This window comes from Rhopalosiphum maidis, chromosome 2, assembly GCF_003676215.2.
Source record: "Rhopalosiphum maidis isolate BTI-1 chromosome 2, ASM367621v3, whole genome shotgun sequence".
In the NCBI taxonomy this organism is placed as follows: Eukaryota; Metazoa; Arthropoda; class Insecta; order Hemiptera; family Aphididae; genus Rhopalosiphum; species Rhopalosiphum maidis.
This window is the reverse complement of record NC_040878.1, coordinates 6862396-6882920: the sequence shown is the minus strand read 5'-3', so window position 1 is coordinate 6882920 and position 20525 is coordinate 6862396. Positions and strand designations below refer to the sequence as shown.

Genomic DNA, 20525 nt, shown 5'->3' with positions numbered 1-20525 from the left:
TTTAGTACACTATGGTAACCAAACCCGGTAGTCGGTATACATATCTGCTTGGGGAAATAAAAAGCATCATTCGTCAAGCCGTCATCATGGAAGAGAGTAAGAGATCGTGAAACGCTTAAACACATGTTTCTTTAACTGTTTTACCCGCCATTTCAATCAATTTGATCATCATTATTTATCAAATCATCATCCACTATCCAGTTCCAGTATCTAACTTTATTGTTCAATATTCATTCTTCCACATTCATTATTCTTTGTGACTGTTCATTTTTGACTTAACGTTAAGTTAAGTTGAAACTACAAATCATTTGCTCCATCCTTACGTCGGTTAATTCGCTCATAATATTATCTTAGCAAATTTACTCGAGTTCAGTACAAGTAATAGATATCACTTGTAATTCTATTTTTTTTAAATTGTGTGCGCGATTTCAACATGACCACGTTATTGGAACTTTGCCGTAAATATTTCGGTACTGACAATCTATATGAAGTGTTGAATACAAGCAAGAATGCTACAGACAAAGAAGGTTAGATATTGAGCTCTTATGTTATTTGTGTTTACAAATTTACATTTAATCATACGAAAATTTTTTTATTTTACCTATTTATTAATTGTTGCGGTTTGATGAAGTTCGCAAAGCGTATTATGTGCTGTCGATGAAATACCATCCTGATAAAGTAACTGAGAAGGAAAAATCTGAAGCTACTGAAAAATTTAAAGTCATAAGTCGAATACATGCCTTATTAAATGATACTGATAAAAGGAAACTTTATGATGACACAGGTAAGTTTAGGATTGTAATATTAAAATTTTAAATTATTCTTAGTTTTATTTGTTTATTATTTATTAATTTTTAATTATAAGTTAAAATATTAGGTAGGTAGTATGTATTTACATTTTTCATTATCCTCATTATTATTGTAATACCTAAACTAATAAATAATTCAACTATAAGCATTCATAATTATAAATAATTTCCCAAACAAATAATGTTTTGCCTACTTAAATTGTAAGTAAGTGTTCTTCCCATCTTTCGAATATATAATATGAACTATTATATAGTTCTAACTTAATAGAAACATTAATTAGTTGATACTAAAGAATGGATTTATATATATGAAAAAGATCAAAATTATAGGGGAGTACAATAATATTACGACTGGAAAACTTAAATGTTGGGTAATTTTTAGTCAAATAATGTGTTTCATTAAATAATTATAATTCTTTTAAATGTAAAATATCTATTATGTCTCAAAATATTTTTGTATTAGATGACGACTGTTCCACATCAACTGTTGTAATAATTGGTGCATATTTAAAGCATATCATATTATATGAAGGCAACAATCTATATATTTACATAATTATGTCTGACAATAAATAAAACCTGGACTTTTTCTAAATAGTAGATGTAGAATGAAGTTATTCACGTTACAAAAATTTACATGAAAAATTTTATTTGTTTATTTAGGATGTGTTGGTGATGATATTGACCCCAACTCAGCTACAGAAGATTTCCCTTGGGAAACCTATTGGAGTTCAATATTCAGAAAAATTACTGATAATGAAATCAGAGATTATGAATTAAAGTATAAAGGTATAATATATTGAATTATAGGTATAATATGTTCGTTGTTTTTTTTAAATATTATTAAATTTATTTTAGGTTCTGATGATGAAAAGAGAGACCTTAAAAAAGGATATTTAGCAGGGAAAGGAGATATGGAATTTATCATAAACATGGTTCCATTTAGTTCTGTGTATGAAGAAGATCGTCTTCGAGAGATTTTAGTAAAAATAATTGAAGAAGAAGATTTACCAAAGTTTAAAGCATTTAGCGATGAACCTCCTTCAAAAAAAAGAAAAAGATTAGCAAAAGTAGATCAACTGGCTTACATATATATTTTAAAAAAAATTTTCTAATTTAAATATTATGTTTATTTAATTTTAGGCTAAAAGAGAAGAAGCTCAATGCGAAATAGATATGAAAAATGAGGAAAAAAACAATTCTAATGATTTAATGGTTGCAATTAAAAAGCGATCAGCTGAACGCGAAGAACAAATGAACAATTTCTTTGCTAGAATGGAAGCTAAATATTGTAAACCAAAAAAAACTAAAAAAAATGTCAAAAAAACATAATATTGTAAATTATTTTATAGTTTATTTTCTATGTAATCTTGTATATATATTTGCCCACAAAATATCTCATGATATTCTATATTGACTATATTAGACCTGTGAAGGAATTGTAAAAATTTAAAACACAATTTTTAAATAATATTATTGTAAATACTAATATAAACAAACTTTGAATGTTCCAAGATTGTAATATATTTTTAAATCATTATTTATCCATAGTATCACAACCAAATCACCAAAAAATATATATATAAGTTCTAATTTTTATATAAATATTGAAAATGATTCTTGTTTGTATCAAGTTAGAGAAAAATATTGAAAAAATACAAAGTTGTTTATTTTTTAAATTATTTTAATCTTGTGTATTCTTAATCATTAAATAAAAAAAGAAAAACATAACAATTTAATGTCATTCTGTATATCGACGTAAAAATTTAAATATTTAAAAGTATATGTTAGTAATTTTAAATTCTGAGGAGCAATAATGTAGGTAGGTATTGATTTTACAATTATATATATTTTTTTTTTTTGTCAGTGTATCACTTTAGTTGTTAATCTTGTTGTGTTATTGCTAACTTATAAACTACACTATATTGATATGATACATATTTATTTTAAATTAAATATTACAAGAGTAAATTTAGAAATGTGCAAATTTTAAGATCAAAGTAAAAAAAAAACAGTTAGCACTTTTTGGTATACACCTTTTTTTTTAGTTCTATTAATAAATGATATTGATACCCAAATGCTGTATGACCTTTTAAACAGCCGATGCACAAACGATGTATAACCCAAAAATCGAATGATACGCAACTGTTTACAAAAAAGGTCAAAATAAACAATAGTGTAGTGCAAACGACAACTGGCGTCTGATAAAGTGTTCGTTTCCCAAAAATGACAAATCTTAAAATTAGAAATTAAATTGTGGTTACTAGTTAGAAATTCATAAAAATAATTTTGTTTTAACCTAAGATTTTAAAATTTAATACAGTGAATTCCCGTTTCAACGAATGCCAATACAACAAAAATTCCGTTATAACGAAAGTCATAGAAGTCCCCTGCCAAAAATGGAAATATGATTTATAGTTAGAAAAAAATTGTTTTGATTAGGTTAGGTAGTTAATAGGTATTTCAATAAAAATGTAACATTTGAATATTTAAAGGGAAATTGTGGGTTTATTTTATATTATACAGGATATTGTATTCTAAATTTCTAAATATTGTTTTTGTTTCCATAATTTTTTCTATTACAATTATTTTTATTTTATGGTTAATCTAAGAACCAAAGTAAATTTTATGATAAAGTTTATGTTTTATTAAAATGTATGCTACCATTTATTATAAAAATATTGAAATTAGTCATTTAGAATAAAAATACTAAAACTTGAATAAATCAAATTATAATATGGGAGGGGTAAAACCATTCTGAACTTAACTTTTGTGGCCCATTCTCAAAAAAAGTTCTGGACACGCCACGTTACGTGCTAGATTATTATATAATATTATTATTAATTTTTAATTTATAAGTCGACATTGGTGTAGTGATGTACTATATACAGAAAATAATAATTTACGTAATTTTGTCGAAATTTTAACTTAAAATCCCTATAAAAATCTCAAGTATAAAATTGGTCTTGATACTTAATACTTAATTATGTGGTATAGGTATATAGCATATGGGCTCCGGCAGGCCCTAGAAGAGGATATCCCGAACGCGACGTCAAGGGCGGCGGACTCCGATCGGCCCACCAAGACCATGATGGGGTTGAACATATCACATAATAATATAATGTAATTTTTTCTGTAAGAGGTTTAGATGGGGGATTGTCCCATCAACCCCTATAATTCGATTATTATTTGTATCTTATTATTTAACTTGATGTCAAATAAACGATGGCGGCGTCGTGGAAGTAATGCGGAAGCGGTCCCTACGACGTCGTCGATTCAAACAGAATAATAATAAAAAAAAAAGATATATTATACTATAATATAACGTATATACGTAGTTATAACTATTTTTTTTTTTTTTTTTGTTAGATAAACCAACTCTAAATTGATATAATATGATTATAAATTATAATATTACCTATATATTGTCAATATTGATCATAACAAGAGATTTACTTAAATAATTAGCATATATTACATATATAGTTAAGTGAAGTAAATGGAATTATATTATGTGTTTTAAAATAATAATCAGCACCATAGATTATAAAATACTAATTACTATAATATAGTATTTATAATCAATGTCAGCACTTACTTAAATGTGTAAAAGCAGATAATATAATAAGCATTTAAGTAGTAATATAGTATTCTAGCAAATCCAAAGGCGTCTGATAATATATAGGTATTACAAAATACATATTACATTATCATTGGTATGAACTATGAATATAAATTTTAATATACAACTATGTATAATAGATAATTCTGTTTTTATATTATAATGCTATCAGCTATCATAATTCATAATATATTATCAATCATATAATATTAACCTTCTAGTAGGTTATTGCTGTGGCGGGGTGCATATATCGCACCGGCGCTTATATGCTATTACCATTGCTTATTATTTTATTGGTAAATGGTGATACGTATTGACGAATTGTGCCCAAATCCGGGACTTAATCAAAAAATTCAAATATTTCAATTCCAAAACAAAACCTTAAGCCTAATTAGTAATTACAACCGCTCCCTTCTATGTTTCGAATCAAAACAGCTAGTCCACGCTAACCTAAAACTAAATCAATTCATGAAACCGCCCTAGATCCTATAAATGATACTACAAAGAAGAGAGTCTTCCTGATCATCCAAACTTACTAGCAAAAAACCCAATGCCCGGAAATCTCCAAAGATAAAAAGAAAATAGTAATACTAACCTCTTAAACTAATCCAATCGTCAGAGTGTTGCCCCAGTGGGTGACTTCTTCACCCAAATAGTAAATTGTATATCTTTTATACCTAATTCTGTACCATCACTTATGCTTGTTGTATTGAAATTGTATAGATTGAACGAATCAAATAAAAATAAGAAAAAAGAGATGTTAAAAGAACCCATATAATAATAATTGACATAAATTTAATATCTAAATTTCAAAGAATATGTTGAAATTTTAAATTAACTACATAGGTATCATGTGAAAAATAATATAGATCAACATTCAACACTATATATAACACTATAATAAAATAACTTGAAATATTTGTTATACATTTAAGTCATTTAACTAATCTGAATTTTAAATATTGTTTGAGTTTAAATACAAGTAATCTTAGGTTAAAAGAATAATATTAATACACTCGTAACTGGTAACTAAATTGTACAACAAAATGATTACAATTTACACGATTGACGGGCACGGATGAATGATGGCTGAATATTGAATATTTACAGATGTTCAATTTATACCGATTGTCATTATAGTAATTTGTCAGTTTATCGCTGTATATCATTACGTACGTTCTTCGAAGTTCGAACTGCCGAATGCTATTATTATCACCAAGCACCAAATACCAATAATAGATATCGCAAACGTCGTCATTTCGGAGAAGATATAATTATTTAAATAGCCGTAACAAAAATTTAAATATATGGACATATATCTAGTATCTACGATTGAAATCATGAAATGTATGTGTAAGCGTATTCCGCGTTTAAATATTGTAATACTCGTAACAGTCAAAACAGCTAGTGAGCTAGTCAAAACCCGAGCGTCCCGAGCGAATAATATATCATAGCCTAACACTTGATCCGGAGGGGAGGTCTAGACTCTAGACCCCACTGCAAACGTGGATTCTCATACAGGGAACGGTACTTATGGACGTAAGTTCTTCCTACTATAGTATATGTAAAAACTAGATGTTAAAAAGGAAACATTTGCTTATATGTTAGCAAAAATCACGTTAATCTACGAACCGACTTTGATTAGGGTTTCACTGTTATTTAAAGGACCTATTAAGTAAAGGTTATACGTTATATTATAAACGTTATAGGTTATTTTTTATCCACCATACATTAATTCTTGAATGTTGATACATTACACATGCTTGTTTACATACGAATTTTTTCTTGAAAATACGAAATATGAATTTTTTTATTTCTAATTTCCGTTGATAACATGAAAAATAACAATAACTATACATATATATATATATAATATACATAATAATATAACCGGTAAGATTCCTTTAAAAAAATTAAATTTGGCTTGTTATTTATTATTGTTGATATATGCATATTTAATCTATAACATAAACAGTGCTTAACTTCCAAGCTAACAAGGCAAACTAGGCAGCTAGCTAGAGGTCCTTAACTTTTCGAAGCCCAAACCCCCGGCCAAGTACCAAAAAAAAGACACAAAATGGATCAACGTGAAGAAATACGATATTTATATATATTTATTCCTATTTCGTGTATAAAATATGATTTATTTATTTTAAGGCTTAGATAGAAATAGACTTTTAAGAATATTATTATGAGGTAGGTAAAGTAACTTGGAAATTAATATTTTGTTATCAGTGGCGGATTTAAGGGTGCCGAGGGGCCCGAAGGTCCCGAGCCCCGCTTAACAGTCATATTATGTATGTAAGGCCTAAAATCAAATCCCAAATATTGTGTTTACAAAATTATATCTGATATGAAGATAATAATATGATAAATTGTGCACTTCTTCCCCAAGGTTAGGTATTTTACATCAGCCACTGTATGTTACTCTTTATTGTTAAGGATGTATAAAGTGATAATGTGCATCGGAACCGTACTTTATACATTTTGAAAAGCAGTTTTTATTAATATATTTCTAAAGGACCCTTAAGTCCGACACTGAACATATATATAGATAATTATAATCTATACAATATATTCTATAGCCTATATGGCTATATAGATACTCTATATAGGTAATCCTATGGCCCTATAATAGGACTATATACCACTTGGTTACTTTTCTTTTTGTGAGAGTCGAAAGAAGTATATCAACGCGGACACGTGGTGCAGTATCACTTAAACTAAACATAAGATTGTATTTACAGGCGGCGTAATATGTCTGTAATGCGGTGTGTTAACTCATGTAAGAACGATCGGCTGCAAAGAAAAGAAAATTCGCACAATTATTATTCCTTTAAAATAACTTTTACCGCGGAATTCCACCACGGATAGGTATGATTACATTATATGTAATAAGAGTCCATAAAATCTTATAATAATTTCTACCGAACATATCGGACGAACAATGTGCCAAATCAAGCCTACAGATAATTCGGGTCAGCGTCAATAGAATTATTACTATAATACACGTTGTTATTATGTGGGTACATTCGATCAATTTAAAAGAAAAAAAAGTTAAATCGCCTACACAAACACGGGAGATCAATATATTATAAATCTTCCGCCGCGCGTATTATTCGCGTTTCATTGTATTCTAGATATCGGCGGTATTTAGCTCAGGGCGGTTGGTCTGGTCCACGGTTTGTCTCGGATCATTGATTGGTGGCGTTTTCCTATATATATATCCATATGGTATTATATATATATTTATATATTGATCTATACATAGTACGTACGTCACACAACCTAACATATAATATAGAAAGATAGGATATTACTACTACTACTACTAATAATAATAATAATAATAATATATGTGTCCGAGCCCTGCGGTTTCCCCTCAGCCTCCGAAGCCTACTGTAATAACAACAACAATCAACAATGTGCAGTGCGTATATAACAATCACAATGGCTCTGTGACTCGTGGTATTATATTCATCGTACCTATACATTATATTCGTACATGTATACACAGGTCAGTGCCCAATGCCCATACACATCGTATACCTATGTATTAAATATATTTATATATATATATATACGTTATTATGTGCGTGTGTCGTGTGTATACATGCATTGATGAGTTATTATTGAATATAGTGCGTAAAAGGGACACAACAACGCCGCTACGTGGAGGGTCTGACAGGTCATCGCGAGTGTTTTGCAAAAACGAAAGAAAAATCGTACACAAAACGTCAAAACGGGCGTAAACGTGTGTATTTTTATACCAGTTACATTGTTGTTTACAGCCAAAATTCCAAAAACGTATTGTGCACCCATATACAAACGGACTTGTCGGTTCGGCGGCGGAGCAGAAGCTGCAGCAGTATCCGCGGGCCGCGGCGCGAATCCGACATCCGCCACGGTTATTTGAATATTTCACACGTACTGTTATACGCTATTACACATCATATAGATTAAGATTTAGGACTCAATACGACTAGTTGACATCCGACGACTTACTTGTGGTTGAGTCTTTAAACCGGAGGTATTTAATATTTTTAGGCAGTGGGCTTCCTATTATATTTTTTAAATCTCTTAAAATATGTTCGCTGGTCTCAAATTATAAGGACAAAGGGGACATAACTTGAAAACCCTTGTTCTAGACCAAAGGTGATAGTGAATTCGATTGATATAGGTACATTATATAAATAGGGTGCTTCTAAATAGTGAACGTTTTTTTTAGAAACGGGAACATATTTTTATTCCTTAAATACGTGTCACTGTAATACAACAAATACTTTTATATTTTAATTTTTGATTTTGATAATTTTTTCGTTACCGAATAATGTAATATTGTGTTTTGAGTGAATAAAAGTTTACAACAACTTTCCAATCAATAAGTATTGGAACAAAAAGGTTATGATAATAACCGAAAATTTCAGCGCCGGAGAGTGGAGGGTATTTTATATTTATAGAGATTAGTGATTATGATATTTATAAAAAATAATAAAATTAAAAAGTACTTGATACATATTATATCGTAGTACCAAATAGTCAAACGGTTCCATGCGATACCAAGCGACTAAGTCTCCGAATAGTCCGAATCCTATAATAATAGTTGTCAGTTTAGACGGAAAAATTTCGTTAAATACTAAACCAGTGTAGAAAAGTAATAAACTCTGCCAAGGCGAACCATGACTAACATACTTTATATTATAAACCACGAAATTGGGAAGCTAATAACCGTGACAGTTTCTTTTGGTCAGCCTTAGGAAACTTCCATTATCAACATTCAGCATACAATGTTTGATTTATCCATATCTGTCAACCTACTGCACTCTGCAGTTAGATTCTCGATCAAACAATTATCGTGTCGGCGTATACAAGTGCGAATTACGAATACTCACTTTCCAACAAAATTTTTCTTGATCATTTTTGGTCTAATGAAATATAACAACCATTTCCCAAAAATTACGCCCCGGACAATGCGTTAAGATAAGATATATCAGTCATTTCATAAGTTAAAGGTTTTATCATTCATAGCTTCATATTATGTTCTTTTGTAGAAATAGACGGTGTAGTTATGGCATCTAGAGAGCTTTAACCTCTCTAGAAATTTCAAAAAAATTTAAAAATACTTAAAACGTTTTGCATGTGGACGTATAGCATGAGAGTAGTGAGACACGCGTAACCATCATGTATTAATGTTATAATTTTATGAAGGTATCTATAAATTGCAGTCAGCTATAATCATGTCGTCAACATAGAAAACATATAAAAACACAGAAGGATCCTAGTTAAGCTTCTCCTTAAGTCTCCTAAATAACAAATTATTAACTTTCCTCTCCGTAAGCAAAAGTACGTACTATACACATTCTACATTATCACCGCTTTGCAATGTTCTCCGCTTCTCCATAGATAGAATTTATACGAGGTGATTCTTTTATCATAAAACACTCATTATTTCAAAAAGTATTCATATTTTTGAAAATATTTTTTTACTTAGTTTCAAGTTGTTAAAAAAACAACGTTTTTATTGAAAAATTATATTTTAAATATTTTTATCCTTATATTTTTTAAGTTTTTTACTTTTTTGAATGAAAACATAGAATTTTAATTTCATATTCCAAAGCAGAATAATTTTCTGAGTATTTTGATACATAAAATTCGAATTTAGGGCGAGTAGCTTATTAATTATAAGTATTTGAAGTTTAGTTGCGTGAAGTGGATTGGTACGAGGTTACCCCGTAAAATGTTTGTCCACTACTCCGCTTGTCTAAACTTTAAATAAATATAACTCATGATCACTCGCCTTAAATTCGAATTTTTTGTACCAGAATACTCAAAAAATCATCATTAAATTTAGATTATTTCTGGTTTCAATTCATGCTTTTTAATGTGTGTATTTACAACAAATTTTATCGCATTTCACATTTTTTGCAATTATTATTATTGTAATATGAGTACGAGAAATATATTTTCGAAACATGAATACTCAAAACAAACCAAAATTACAATTTTTTTTCATAAATAATAAATACATCATACATCTTTTATATTTTTTTATTAATATATAATAATTTTTATAGTATGTATATATATTAAAATTTTAATTTTTTTATCAGAATTATTAAATTTATTCAATAATAGATATGTAATATGTAATATTATATGTATTAAAGTAAATTAAAATTAAAGCAAAATATTATTTAATAAAATTCATAAATATGTAATTCAATTTTTTTTTCCCACTTGGCCTATAAAATTCATTTGATTATAAGAGTCGCTTTGTGCTAGTCCCAAAATGAGTCTTATAAGCGGCGTCCACTGTATTATCTTCAATACGTGTTAACTAATAAATAACCAACTAATAATTACCAACTAAAAAGAAAACCTACTAAATACGCATTACTATAACTACATATGTACTTTAAAATCATTAATTTATAATACAATAAATATTTTATTATTTTAGTATAATAAACCTATTTTAATTAGAAAATATATTAATAACATTCTCAATACTGATATTTATATCTTTTTTCAATGTATAATATTGAAGAGTTATTTTATTTTTCAATTTGTCGCGACGGTCGCCCGGTACAGCGCCGATGATACTTTATATGTTGTAATAATTATTATATTAACTAAATTTCGGGAAAAAAAATTATTTTGCAAAGTTCCAAGATTTTGGAAATTTTTGTAAAATAAGTCCGACGTACGGCTGGGCACATGACTTTGAAAAATGTTTAATAATTTTGGGGGCTTTCTATTTTTGGGGGGGGGGGCTAAGCCCCTAAGCCTCCCATCGCCACCTATGCAGATGCGCATCATCGTTCTTGTCGTAAACTCGTAATAGTTCGCATTTAAACTTCGATACATTGAAATGTTAACTATATATTCCTGCAAGATCACCTCATTTTAATCTGATTTTGATTGATAGGTTTTAAAAAATAAAAATAAAATTAGATTTTGCTTTATAATTTTGAATCGGTATGTTTATACAAATATTTAAAAAAATTGATATTTTTCAATTATTTATAATAATTAAAATTTATTAACTTAAATAAATAGTGTTAATTTTTTTTATGTACCAATAGTTTTTAATTTTTTAATATTTTTATTGAAACATTATATTTTATTTTCGATAAAAATTAATATGCGACGAACTACATAGTTCAACAGTACTATTACCTGCTATATTATAATTAATAACATGTTTATAATATAAAAGCCCCACCCCCTTAATAAATACGTTAGATTTACGCATGGTTCAATGATATTCATGAATTTTAATATTTTAAATTATGTATTGGTTATTTGAATATTAAAAAAAAATAACTTAACAGAAGTTAATTAATTTTAGGTTTCTAACCTACTTTTAACTAAGTTAAAAAATAATAATAATCAATAGGTAACTATATAAACTTAAATATTTTTAAAATTGTTTCTTTCAACCCAACTTAATTCAACTCAATAAAAAAATATCATTAAATTGCCCAGACTTGCCTGTTATTAATCACCTAATACCAAGGCGGCAATACGGTTTGTCTATTAATGCGCTTATTCATACTATATACTACGTTAAACAAATACTATACGTCAGTGGCTTACGCAGGAGGGGGTGTCAGGGAGATATGACACTCTATATAAGTATCTGTTCAAATTATGAAACAAGGACTAGAAAAAAAGGGCCAATTCGTGCATATAATTATGATGTGACACTTCCCTAAAAAAAATCCTGCGTACGCCACTGCTATACGTCATACTTTATACATAATATATGTATCCTGCAGGTTATCGTTTTATATTGATGATAAATATTATTCAATAGTATGTAGTTGTACAGTAAGTTGACAACATAATGATTTTAAAGAATTTATTGTGTGATGTGGTTTTAGGGCACTACATTTTACACAATAAAAAGTTGAGAATATTCTTATATTGTCTATAATGTATATTAAAATATTATTGTTATATGTGTGATATGAGATCCTTGATTTATATGATCTTAATTTTAAGTATAAAAATATATAGTTAAGTACCTATTTATCGTTCAAAACCAAAAGTTACATACTAACTAAATTAAACATAATGATACATAATATACAATATTTATTATAGGTACCTAATACCTATAGCCTAATATGAAAATGTTAAATGTTATATTACTGTCGTTTTACATTTTTATTTATGACATTATAATATTATATATTTATATTATATCTGTATATAAATAGGCTGGGAAATTCAACTAAACATAAATTCAATTGAGTGTCTGTGGCATTTATTGTGATAAATAACTAATCGTAGTAATATCATCAGTTATTTATGAGTGTGGCAGATTTGAACATTAATTATTATACAGGTGTTTGTCCTGTTGAGCTATTTTGTTGAACCGAATCGCCTACATACATTTTGCAACTGCAGACAATATAAAAGCGAACACGACCCAGAGACAATATTATGACTCCACATAATAAATCATAGTAATAGCAATAAAAGTAATAATAATAAAAAGGGAAGACGACTCATCCGTGTATACCTACGTCTGAGACCAGTGCGCGCGCGCGGACACACACACACACACACACACACACACACACACACACTCAACGTAATGGGGAATACTGGTAATGTGATTTGTGAATGTTGTCAAACATACTCCGACGATCACCAAGTGGAAGGGAAAAAAATCATTTACAGACTCTGCGAGCGGTCCATTTATTATTGACCCTTTAAAATTATTATTTGCCATGTTGAACCTGCGGGTTTTTGAAATTGGGTTTGTTGTGTAAAGAAAGACGGTGTGGGATGGAGAAACAGATAAGTATCGCGGCATCCCCTTGTACACGCCGCGTGTTTCACAAAAAATAATAATAATAAAAAGAAATATAAGAATAATATTGTTTAAACGGTTTTCATCTCTTTCTTCGTTTTATTTTTTCTTACCGAAACCGCACACACGACGCCGCACCGCCTTTTTGGCTTCTTCTTTCACAAAAACTCTCCATATCCACATATCACCCCTCCCCCGTTACATAGCCAATGGGAAATTAAAGCCAAATACATACAACGTCTTCCAAAGTAGCTCTACTAACGCCATTAATTGTTGCATTTAAACGGCGCGATGAGAAAGGGCGAGTGATCGAGAGGAAGCCGCGTTCAATGAGATCAATGAGAGTCGGCGGCGGAATGTTATATCGCGGTATAACAATATGTTTATGACTGATGGGAAGGGGCGAAGGAAGGGCCGATCATTTTCACCACATCCGTAACGTATACGCATATTTTAGAATTCACATAATATGAATTTACGATATACGTATCATATTATTGTGACCATAACCCAAACTGAATTCTTAAACAAAATTTTTCATTTTAATAAAAATACGTAATATATACCGTTTATACCAATATATTACAACTTATTAATATATAGAACTTAATTTTTTATAGATTGTATTCTTTAAATTATTGTTTAACTAATTATAAATAATATTTGTGTAAAATTGTCAATACCACGTAATATAGTATTATAATAAATACAATGGTAAAATTCGAAACAAGAATTAATCAATAACCACTTAGGTAAGCGGCGCATAATTAATATATTTTAATGTAGGAACTAGGAAGTAGGTATATCTATGATCTATCAATAATGACAATCATTTTCAACCGTAAAACAAATAAATTAATGTAATCATTAAAATTGATTCGTGGTTTTTTCAAAGTATTCAATATTACAGTTTATTCTAGCATAAATACACTTATAAGTTACAAGTGTTATAGCCATACGTTACATGGAAATATTCAATTATTCAAGAAATAGTTATATATACTTATAAATAATATTATTATTAATACTGTAAAAATAATTTTAAAAATATATTTTAGATAGAATGTATAGTTCACCATTACGGCGATATATTATCACAAAAATGTACTCGGAAAACTTAACAGACAACAATTCAGACGAAGAAAATAATACAAGAGAAAAATTCCTAACTAAGATAAATGATGGCGAGGAAACTTACATAATAAGAACAAAATATTTTTGATGGAAAAACAAATGGCTCAACGCATTGAACTAATATAACTACGTAAATTATTTTTATTTTTTACCACACGGCCAAGAGTAATAATATTGACAATTTGAGAATCGTATTATATAAACAAAATAAAGATATCTGTTTACAAAAAATAAATATTCTTAGTTTGATATTATCATATTTCATTACAATATTTTAAAATTTGATTAAACTCTATTGGATATTCACACGGTTTCATATTTTTTTAAACTTAAACTTAACGTTTAAGTGTGTTGAGGGCTAAATCGTGTCAAAAAGGAAAAAACGTTATCGTGTTATTTTCATTTTATTATATACTGTTTTAAGTAAACAACATACAACACTTGACTAACAAATCACATTATCTTATATTCTATATAATTTCACGGCTTACGGACTTATGGCTTATTATTTTAATTGTTATTTTCCCTTTTTTGCTTGGTATATACACGTTCCACGATATCTAAACGAGTTGTAATTGCAAGTGCTGGAGTCGCGTATAGACCAAACAATTGACAAAGTAGCTATATTATGTTCCAGCAACCAGTTATAAGTTATAACTTATAACTGTTATAAGCTGTAGTTGACAGCTTATCGGACAACTGAACATAGTATTTATACGCAACACGTTATATTATATACTATAAACATTAATCATACCTAATATTAAATCTATAATGATAACAGTTTTACATATCAGTAAATTTATTCACAGCACTTCAAAACAGACACAAACAATAGAAATAATTATAAGCAAATTATATATAAGCTTTTGTCAAGATGCTAAAAATAAAATTTAGATACATATCACAGAATATCGCAGAATACCCATATATATATATATATATATATATATATATATTATAATATACATAAACATTTGTTGAAATATAAATTATGTTAATTATGTTAATACTATGTGAGCAGTTTTAAAATTGTTCAACTTAGACTTAAATTTAAAAAAATCAAAACAATGTTCCCGAGCATTTTTATGTTGTTCTAATATAAAAAAATTGTAATTGTCGTATATGCCTAAGTTTAGAAAATGTTGTTAGGAAAACTTTAAAAATAATAAAAAAAATGTTTTTAATTTAATTTATAAAGAGCCTATTTTATTTTAAAATCCTACCCTTGAATATTTTCCTGAAAAAAGACAGTGGATATAATAATAATGGAAGAGACTACATATAAGAAAAACAGAACTCGCATTTATGTTTTTTTATGATTAGTGTATACTTTTTAAGAAACTTAAATGTATGTATATTTTTATTTATATAGAATATATAGATAATACTTAATAATATTATATGATTATGTCATAAAATAAAAAATATATTAAGCTAGATGTCTTTCAAGTTTTCCAAGTTTTAATAATTTAAAAACTAATAATTGGATATACAGTTTGACACCATACGCGTAACATAGAGTAAAGTTAAGAATTTGAGGGGCTAAAGACGAACACATTTTTAATGAAGAACTTGGTTTTACTGGAATATACAAATTTTTTGAAGTCATTTATTGTTTTTGAAAGTTTATCACCTGCCTAATAAAGTTTTAAACTAATGATTAAATTTCTTTAAATTAACTACACTTTTTACTGACTGTTAATTAATAATAATGAAAGTATTTACAATTTAGATGGCAGACATATTCATTTTACAAAATATAAATTGTTAACTTTATAAAATTATTTGTAAATTTAACCAAACAAAATTATTTTTGATGACTGAAAAATTGACAGGTAAATATTATTGAATTATACAATATTTTCAACAAATAACAATTTGTTAGCTTTATATTGACAATAATTTTATGTTAAATTGTTATTTTTGTAAACTGTAATGAGATTTTTCATTCTGTGTGGTTTATTCCCTGATTTTAGTTTAGACTGTTCAGAGGCACTTGACACTGTGACAATAGAGGAAAAGTAACACATATATTGTCTATATAAAGTTGTATAACATGTAAACAAAGTATTTAATGAATAGCAATAATTATATGTTATGTAGTTGAACATAATATTTAAAAGTGATAACATTGATTTTCAAGTTGGAAGTTTTAGAAACCATGAGTCAATGTAATGAATTCAATTTCCGACGTCACTATAATACTTACAGCCTATTCATTGAAGAAATAATAAAAGTGTGATAAAAATGTTCATTTGACTTATGAATACCCTTTATTGCCAAGTGGGGTACTATAGGCCTATACATTTACCGTCGTAATTCTCATGTAAAACTCTGCAGGTTGTAAAGGTGTATAAAAAGAAAATAACTAAAAATACATAAAAATCAAAGACGGCGTTAGTCAACAAAAGATGAGTAGAGTAAAATCAATAATACTTGTTTGGAAATTGAAAAGAAAAGATGTTTTTCACCAGCTCACCACTGTTTACTTGTATATTTACAGGACCGCTGTCGGTTTGATTAAACAACGATGAAATACATGGTAGGTACCGACATTTTTACCTTGATCTCAAGAATGTTAAAGGCTACTTATATAAATTCCCAAGGACTGGAAGTCTGAAACTTAAAAAGACTCTTTATATAACACTTCTATTGGATACAATTTTACTGGACAACACTTTAATTTATTATAATTTAATACGTGCGTAGGTACATAAATAAACAGGTGTGTGTAATGTATATATAACTACGAAGAATTAATATATTATTATTTTTTTTTTTTTTTTTACTTGTAATCAAACAAATATTCTGTATTTTATTTTTGTTTTTCAATAAAAAAGTATTCTAACTCATGCATATATTAATTGGAAAACGTTTTAGTTGGGAGATGGGGTGCACATATTATACGAGTGGGTGGATTACATTAAATTATATAACTGGTTTTTATCACGCTTTATAAACTACTTACTTGATATATTTTTTTTACAAAATGTATTTAAATTTTATAATAATAAAAAAAAAAATTATAAATAGCTATAACAACTTAAAACGATGAAATTAAATGTATTTACAAAATACCTTATTCATTATATACTTAACTTAAAATACCAACTATCAGCTGCAAACTGCCATAGTCAACTTGTTTTCCGCTGAAAATGTACTAAGTACAGCTTATAAATATTTTGAATTTCGTCTTTTTTTTAATTATCTCTAGACTTAATATTTGAACTGCAGTAAGTAGTGTAAACACTAAAATCCATAAGTTTATAATCAAAATGTTTATAACAAAATAATCTATATTACTTTTAAAACTAAATAGTAAGTTAGTAAGTATAATCATTAATCACCAAATTCTGATTGTTCGTCGTTTTTAATATCTATGAATAAAAACTAAGTACTTATAAGATTGAATTAAATGTTTTTTTTAAAAAAAGGTGACCTGTAATAAATAGAAAAATACAATTTGGTTATTGTTGTTTATGAAATATTGACTTATCTACTAAAAAGAATATAACCTTTAATTTATTAATATTTTTTAGGTATAATATGTTATTTCTCGAAAACAAAAATTTTATAATTTAATTTATAACATAAAAATATTACGTAGGGCCTATATCATTGAGTAACCAATTGATAAAATGCTTTAATGTTTTCCATATAGAATTAAGGTTTTTAATTTTTCTTTTCGGTACATATACTGAATTTCACATTTTCACGTAAAACATTAGAACCTGAAAGCAAGAAGAAAAAAAGATTTTTTACCAACAGATTATTTAACAGTTGAGTAAATAGTAGATACATAATTTAGTTAATAACATGCTCAGTATAATATAATTTAGCTTTTAGTTGTAAACATGTATACGTATATTAAAAATCGTACACACTATATGCATATTTAGAAAAATGTATTTATCCAGTTTACATTTGATTAAAGTATACACTGATAACTAATGAAGAACATATAAATAATTTAAAGTTGGCCATTGGTTTTTACATGTTTATAAGCACCTACTCATTATGGTAGCATATTCAAAAGTTTAGACTTATCTGTATTCATTATAGAACACCTATAAGAATCGTACACGACTTAAACTTATCTATTAGTCGGTACCTTTTGATGTTATGAATAACATAAGCAAATTTTGCAATAACTTACATTTTGACTGTGGTATGTAAACAGTTCGGAACTCCAATATCAACATAGGGATGTAGTTATGGTTTATTTTTTCGTTTTTTTTTTTTTTTATCTTTTTCTTTTGAAATATATTTCTGTATACGATTCCGGACCGAAATTAGTTACGCAGTATGGAAGCCAAACATACACAAATTGTATTTTGTCCCACATTACACCTGCTGCATTCCTCAATGGTCTATTATATGTATACGTATTATTATGCATGCCGACTATCACAGTGATAATTGAATCTCAACATTATTGTGTAATAGAGGATATATATTATGTATAAATATATATACGCATGCATAATATATATACACTGTACAATCATATTTGGGCCGTCGAATCAAGCTGTACAACGGGTTCAACCGAAAGCAGCGCAAGCCCTTTATGATTTTGACATTATGGAAACCATATTAGATATTATGTTGATATATAGAACTTAATTTTTAAAAATAATCCTGAGTTCCTTGATCAATTTTTACAGACTCACAGGCTATACAGAATGAAATTTCATTATCATTATTATTATTTATTAAATCTTCGTATAAAGATAAATTATTTTTAATAATGTATATTACACGTTTAAACTCGTACTCATATGCGTTTTTATATTACAATGTACCTAAATATAATATTATACAGTATAAAAACTATTCTTATATTGTATATACATACGTTGAAATATCTAAAATGTTATATTATACATAACCGTAGAGTAATTTTTAATTCAATACTCAATTTATAATACTTTTTTTATATTTTTATTATTTTTTGAGTTCTTATCTATGTTACATTATATAAGTATTATTACTTATAATAATCACTAAATGTTTTAAAAAATAAAAACAATTTTTATATTTTATATCATTATGATTTCTAGGGTTCTTAATTTTTAATCGTCATCCTTATTTTAACTCCATACCTGTTGTATGCCTAAACATGATCTATTCAAAGGTTTAAATAATGAATGTTAAAACAAATATATTAAATTATATTTTAATATTTTATCTAAAACTTTATAAACATTTAAAGTTTAGAAAATAGGAATTGTTTATGATACAGGAAAATGTATAGGAATTCATATTATTAATTTCAAACTGGCAAACGATTAGTAGTATACGTATAGGTATATCGGCGGGAACTAATTTGTTATTTTTGAGTTAACCTGCGTACCTGATACCCTCGTACGTAGTATATACGTATATGGTATATATCAACGGAAGTTCTCGGTGAAGTGTAAAAATAATGCAACAACTACGATCTGAATCCCATAACTTATCCGTGTGGATAAAAACGTTATTTGTTTTCTTGTTCGTTTGTTTTAAATATATATATATATATATATATATATTAGTGTAGTTTTATTTTGAATGAGTGTATAAATTGTATAATATATTTGTGGAAGAGACCCTCTGCAGGCCGTTATTACGCAGTGGTGGCGGCAGAGTTGACGATGATGATCATGAAAATGACGGTGACGAAGATGATTATGATAATGATGATGATGCCGATTATGATTATGATGATGATGATTATGATGAGCAACTTTTGGACCACGCCCAGCTTCCAATGGGCAAGTGGTATGATACCGGGCGGCACACCTGTACCGCCCGGAGGAGGAAGGAGAGCGCGAGAGCGCGCTGTAAAAAAGACGACGGCTATATGCAGCTATACATAGCGACGACGACGACGACGACGACGAAGACCCAGACCCAGCTGCCGTCGACGGGTAATATATAAGAACATCAGTGAGAAACCGACGTTTCTTGTGCACGTTAGTACCTACCGTGTGTACGTGCGTGTATACAGTATAATATATACTACACACTATATAATATATTACACGTATATACATAATATTATGTATCTATGTGCATACAGGTAAAATGTAGAGGGGGTGCAGTAACCATAGACCTCATACTTAGTCATATTAAGGTAGTATATGTATAAGGT

General features: G+C 28.0%; 1 protein-coding gene across 1 annotated transcript; it reads left to right on the top strand.

Moving 5' to 3' along the window:
- The first annotated feature begins 191 nt into the window (after positions 1-191).
- Positions 192-2372, top strand: LOC113553788 (dnaJ homolog subfamily C member 9-like). The gene is made up of 5 exons (XM_026957315.2): positions 192-527; positions 632-784; positions 1473-1598; positions 1668-1879; positions 1953-2372. Exons 1-5 carry the CDS (start codon positions 434-436, stop codon positions 2139-2141), a joined length of 774 nt encoding a protein of 257 aa, XP_026813116.1. The 5' UTR covers positions 192-433; the 3' UTR covers positions 2142-2372.
- The last annotated feature ends 18153 nt before the right edge of the window (positions 2373-20525 follow it).

Bases quoted from the DNA above. Each gene is read 5' to 3' on its own strand.
- LOC113553788 (XM_026957315.2), top strand. From the start codon at position 434: ATGACCACGTTATTGGAACTTTGCCGTAAATATTTCGGTACTGACAAT. The intron at 785-1,472 runs GTAAGTTTAGGA...TTGTTTATTTAG, and splicing joins GAAACTTTATGATGACACAG to GATGTGTTGGTGATGATATT. The intron at 1,599-1,667 runs GTATAATATATT...AATTTATTTTAG, and splicing joins TTATGAATTAAAGTATAAAG to GTTCTGATGATGAAAAGAGA.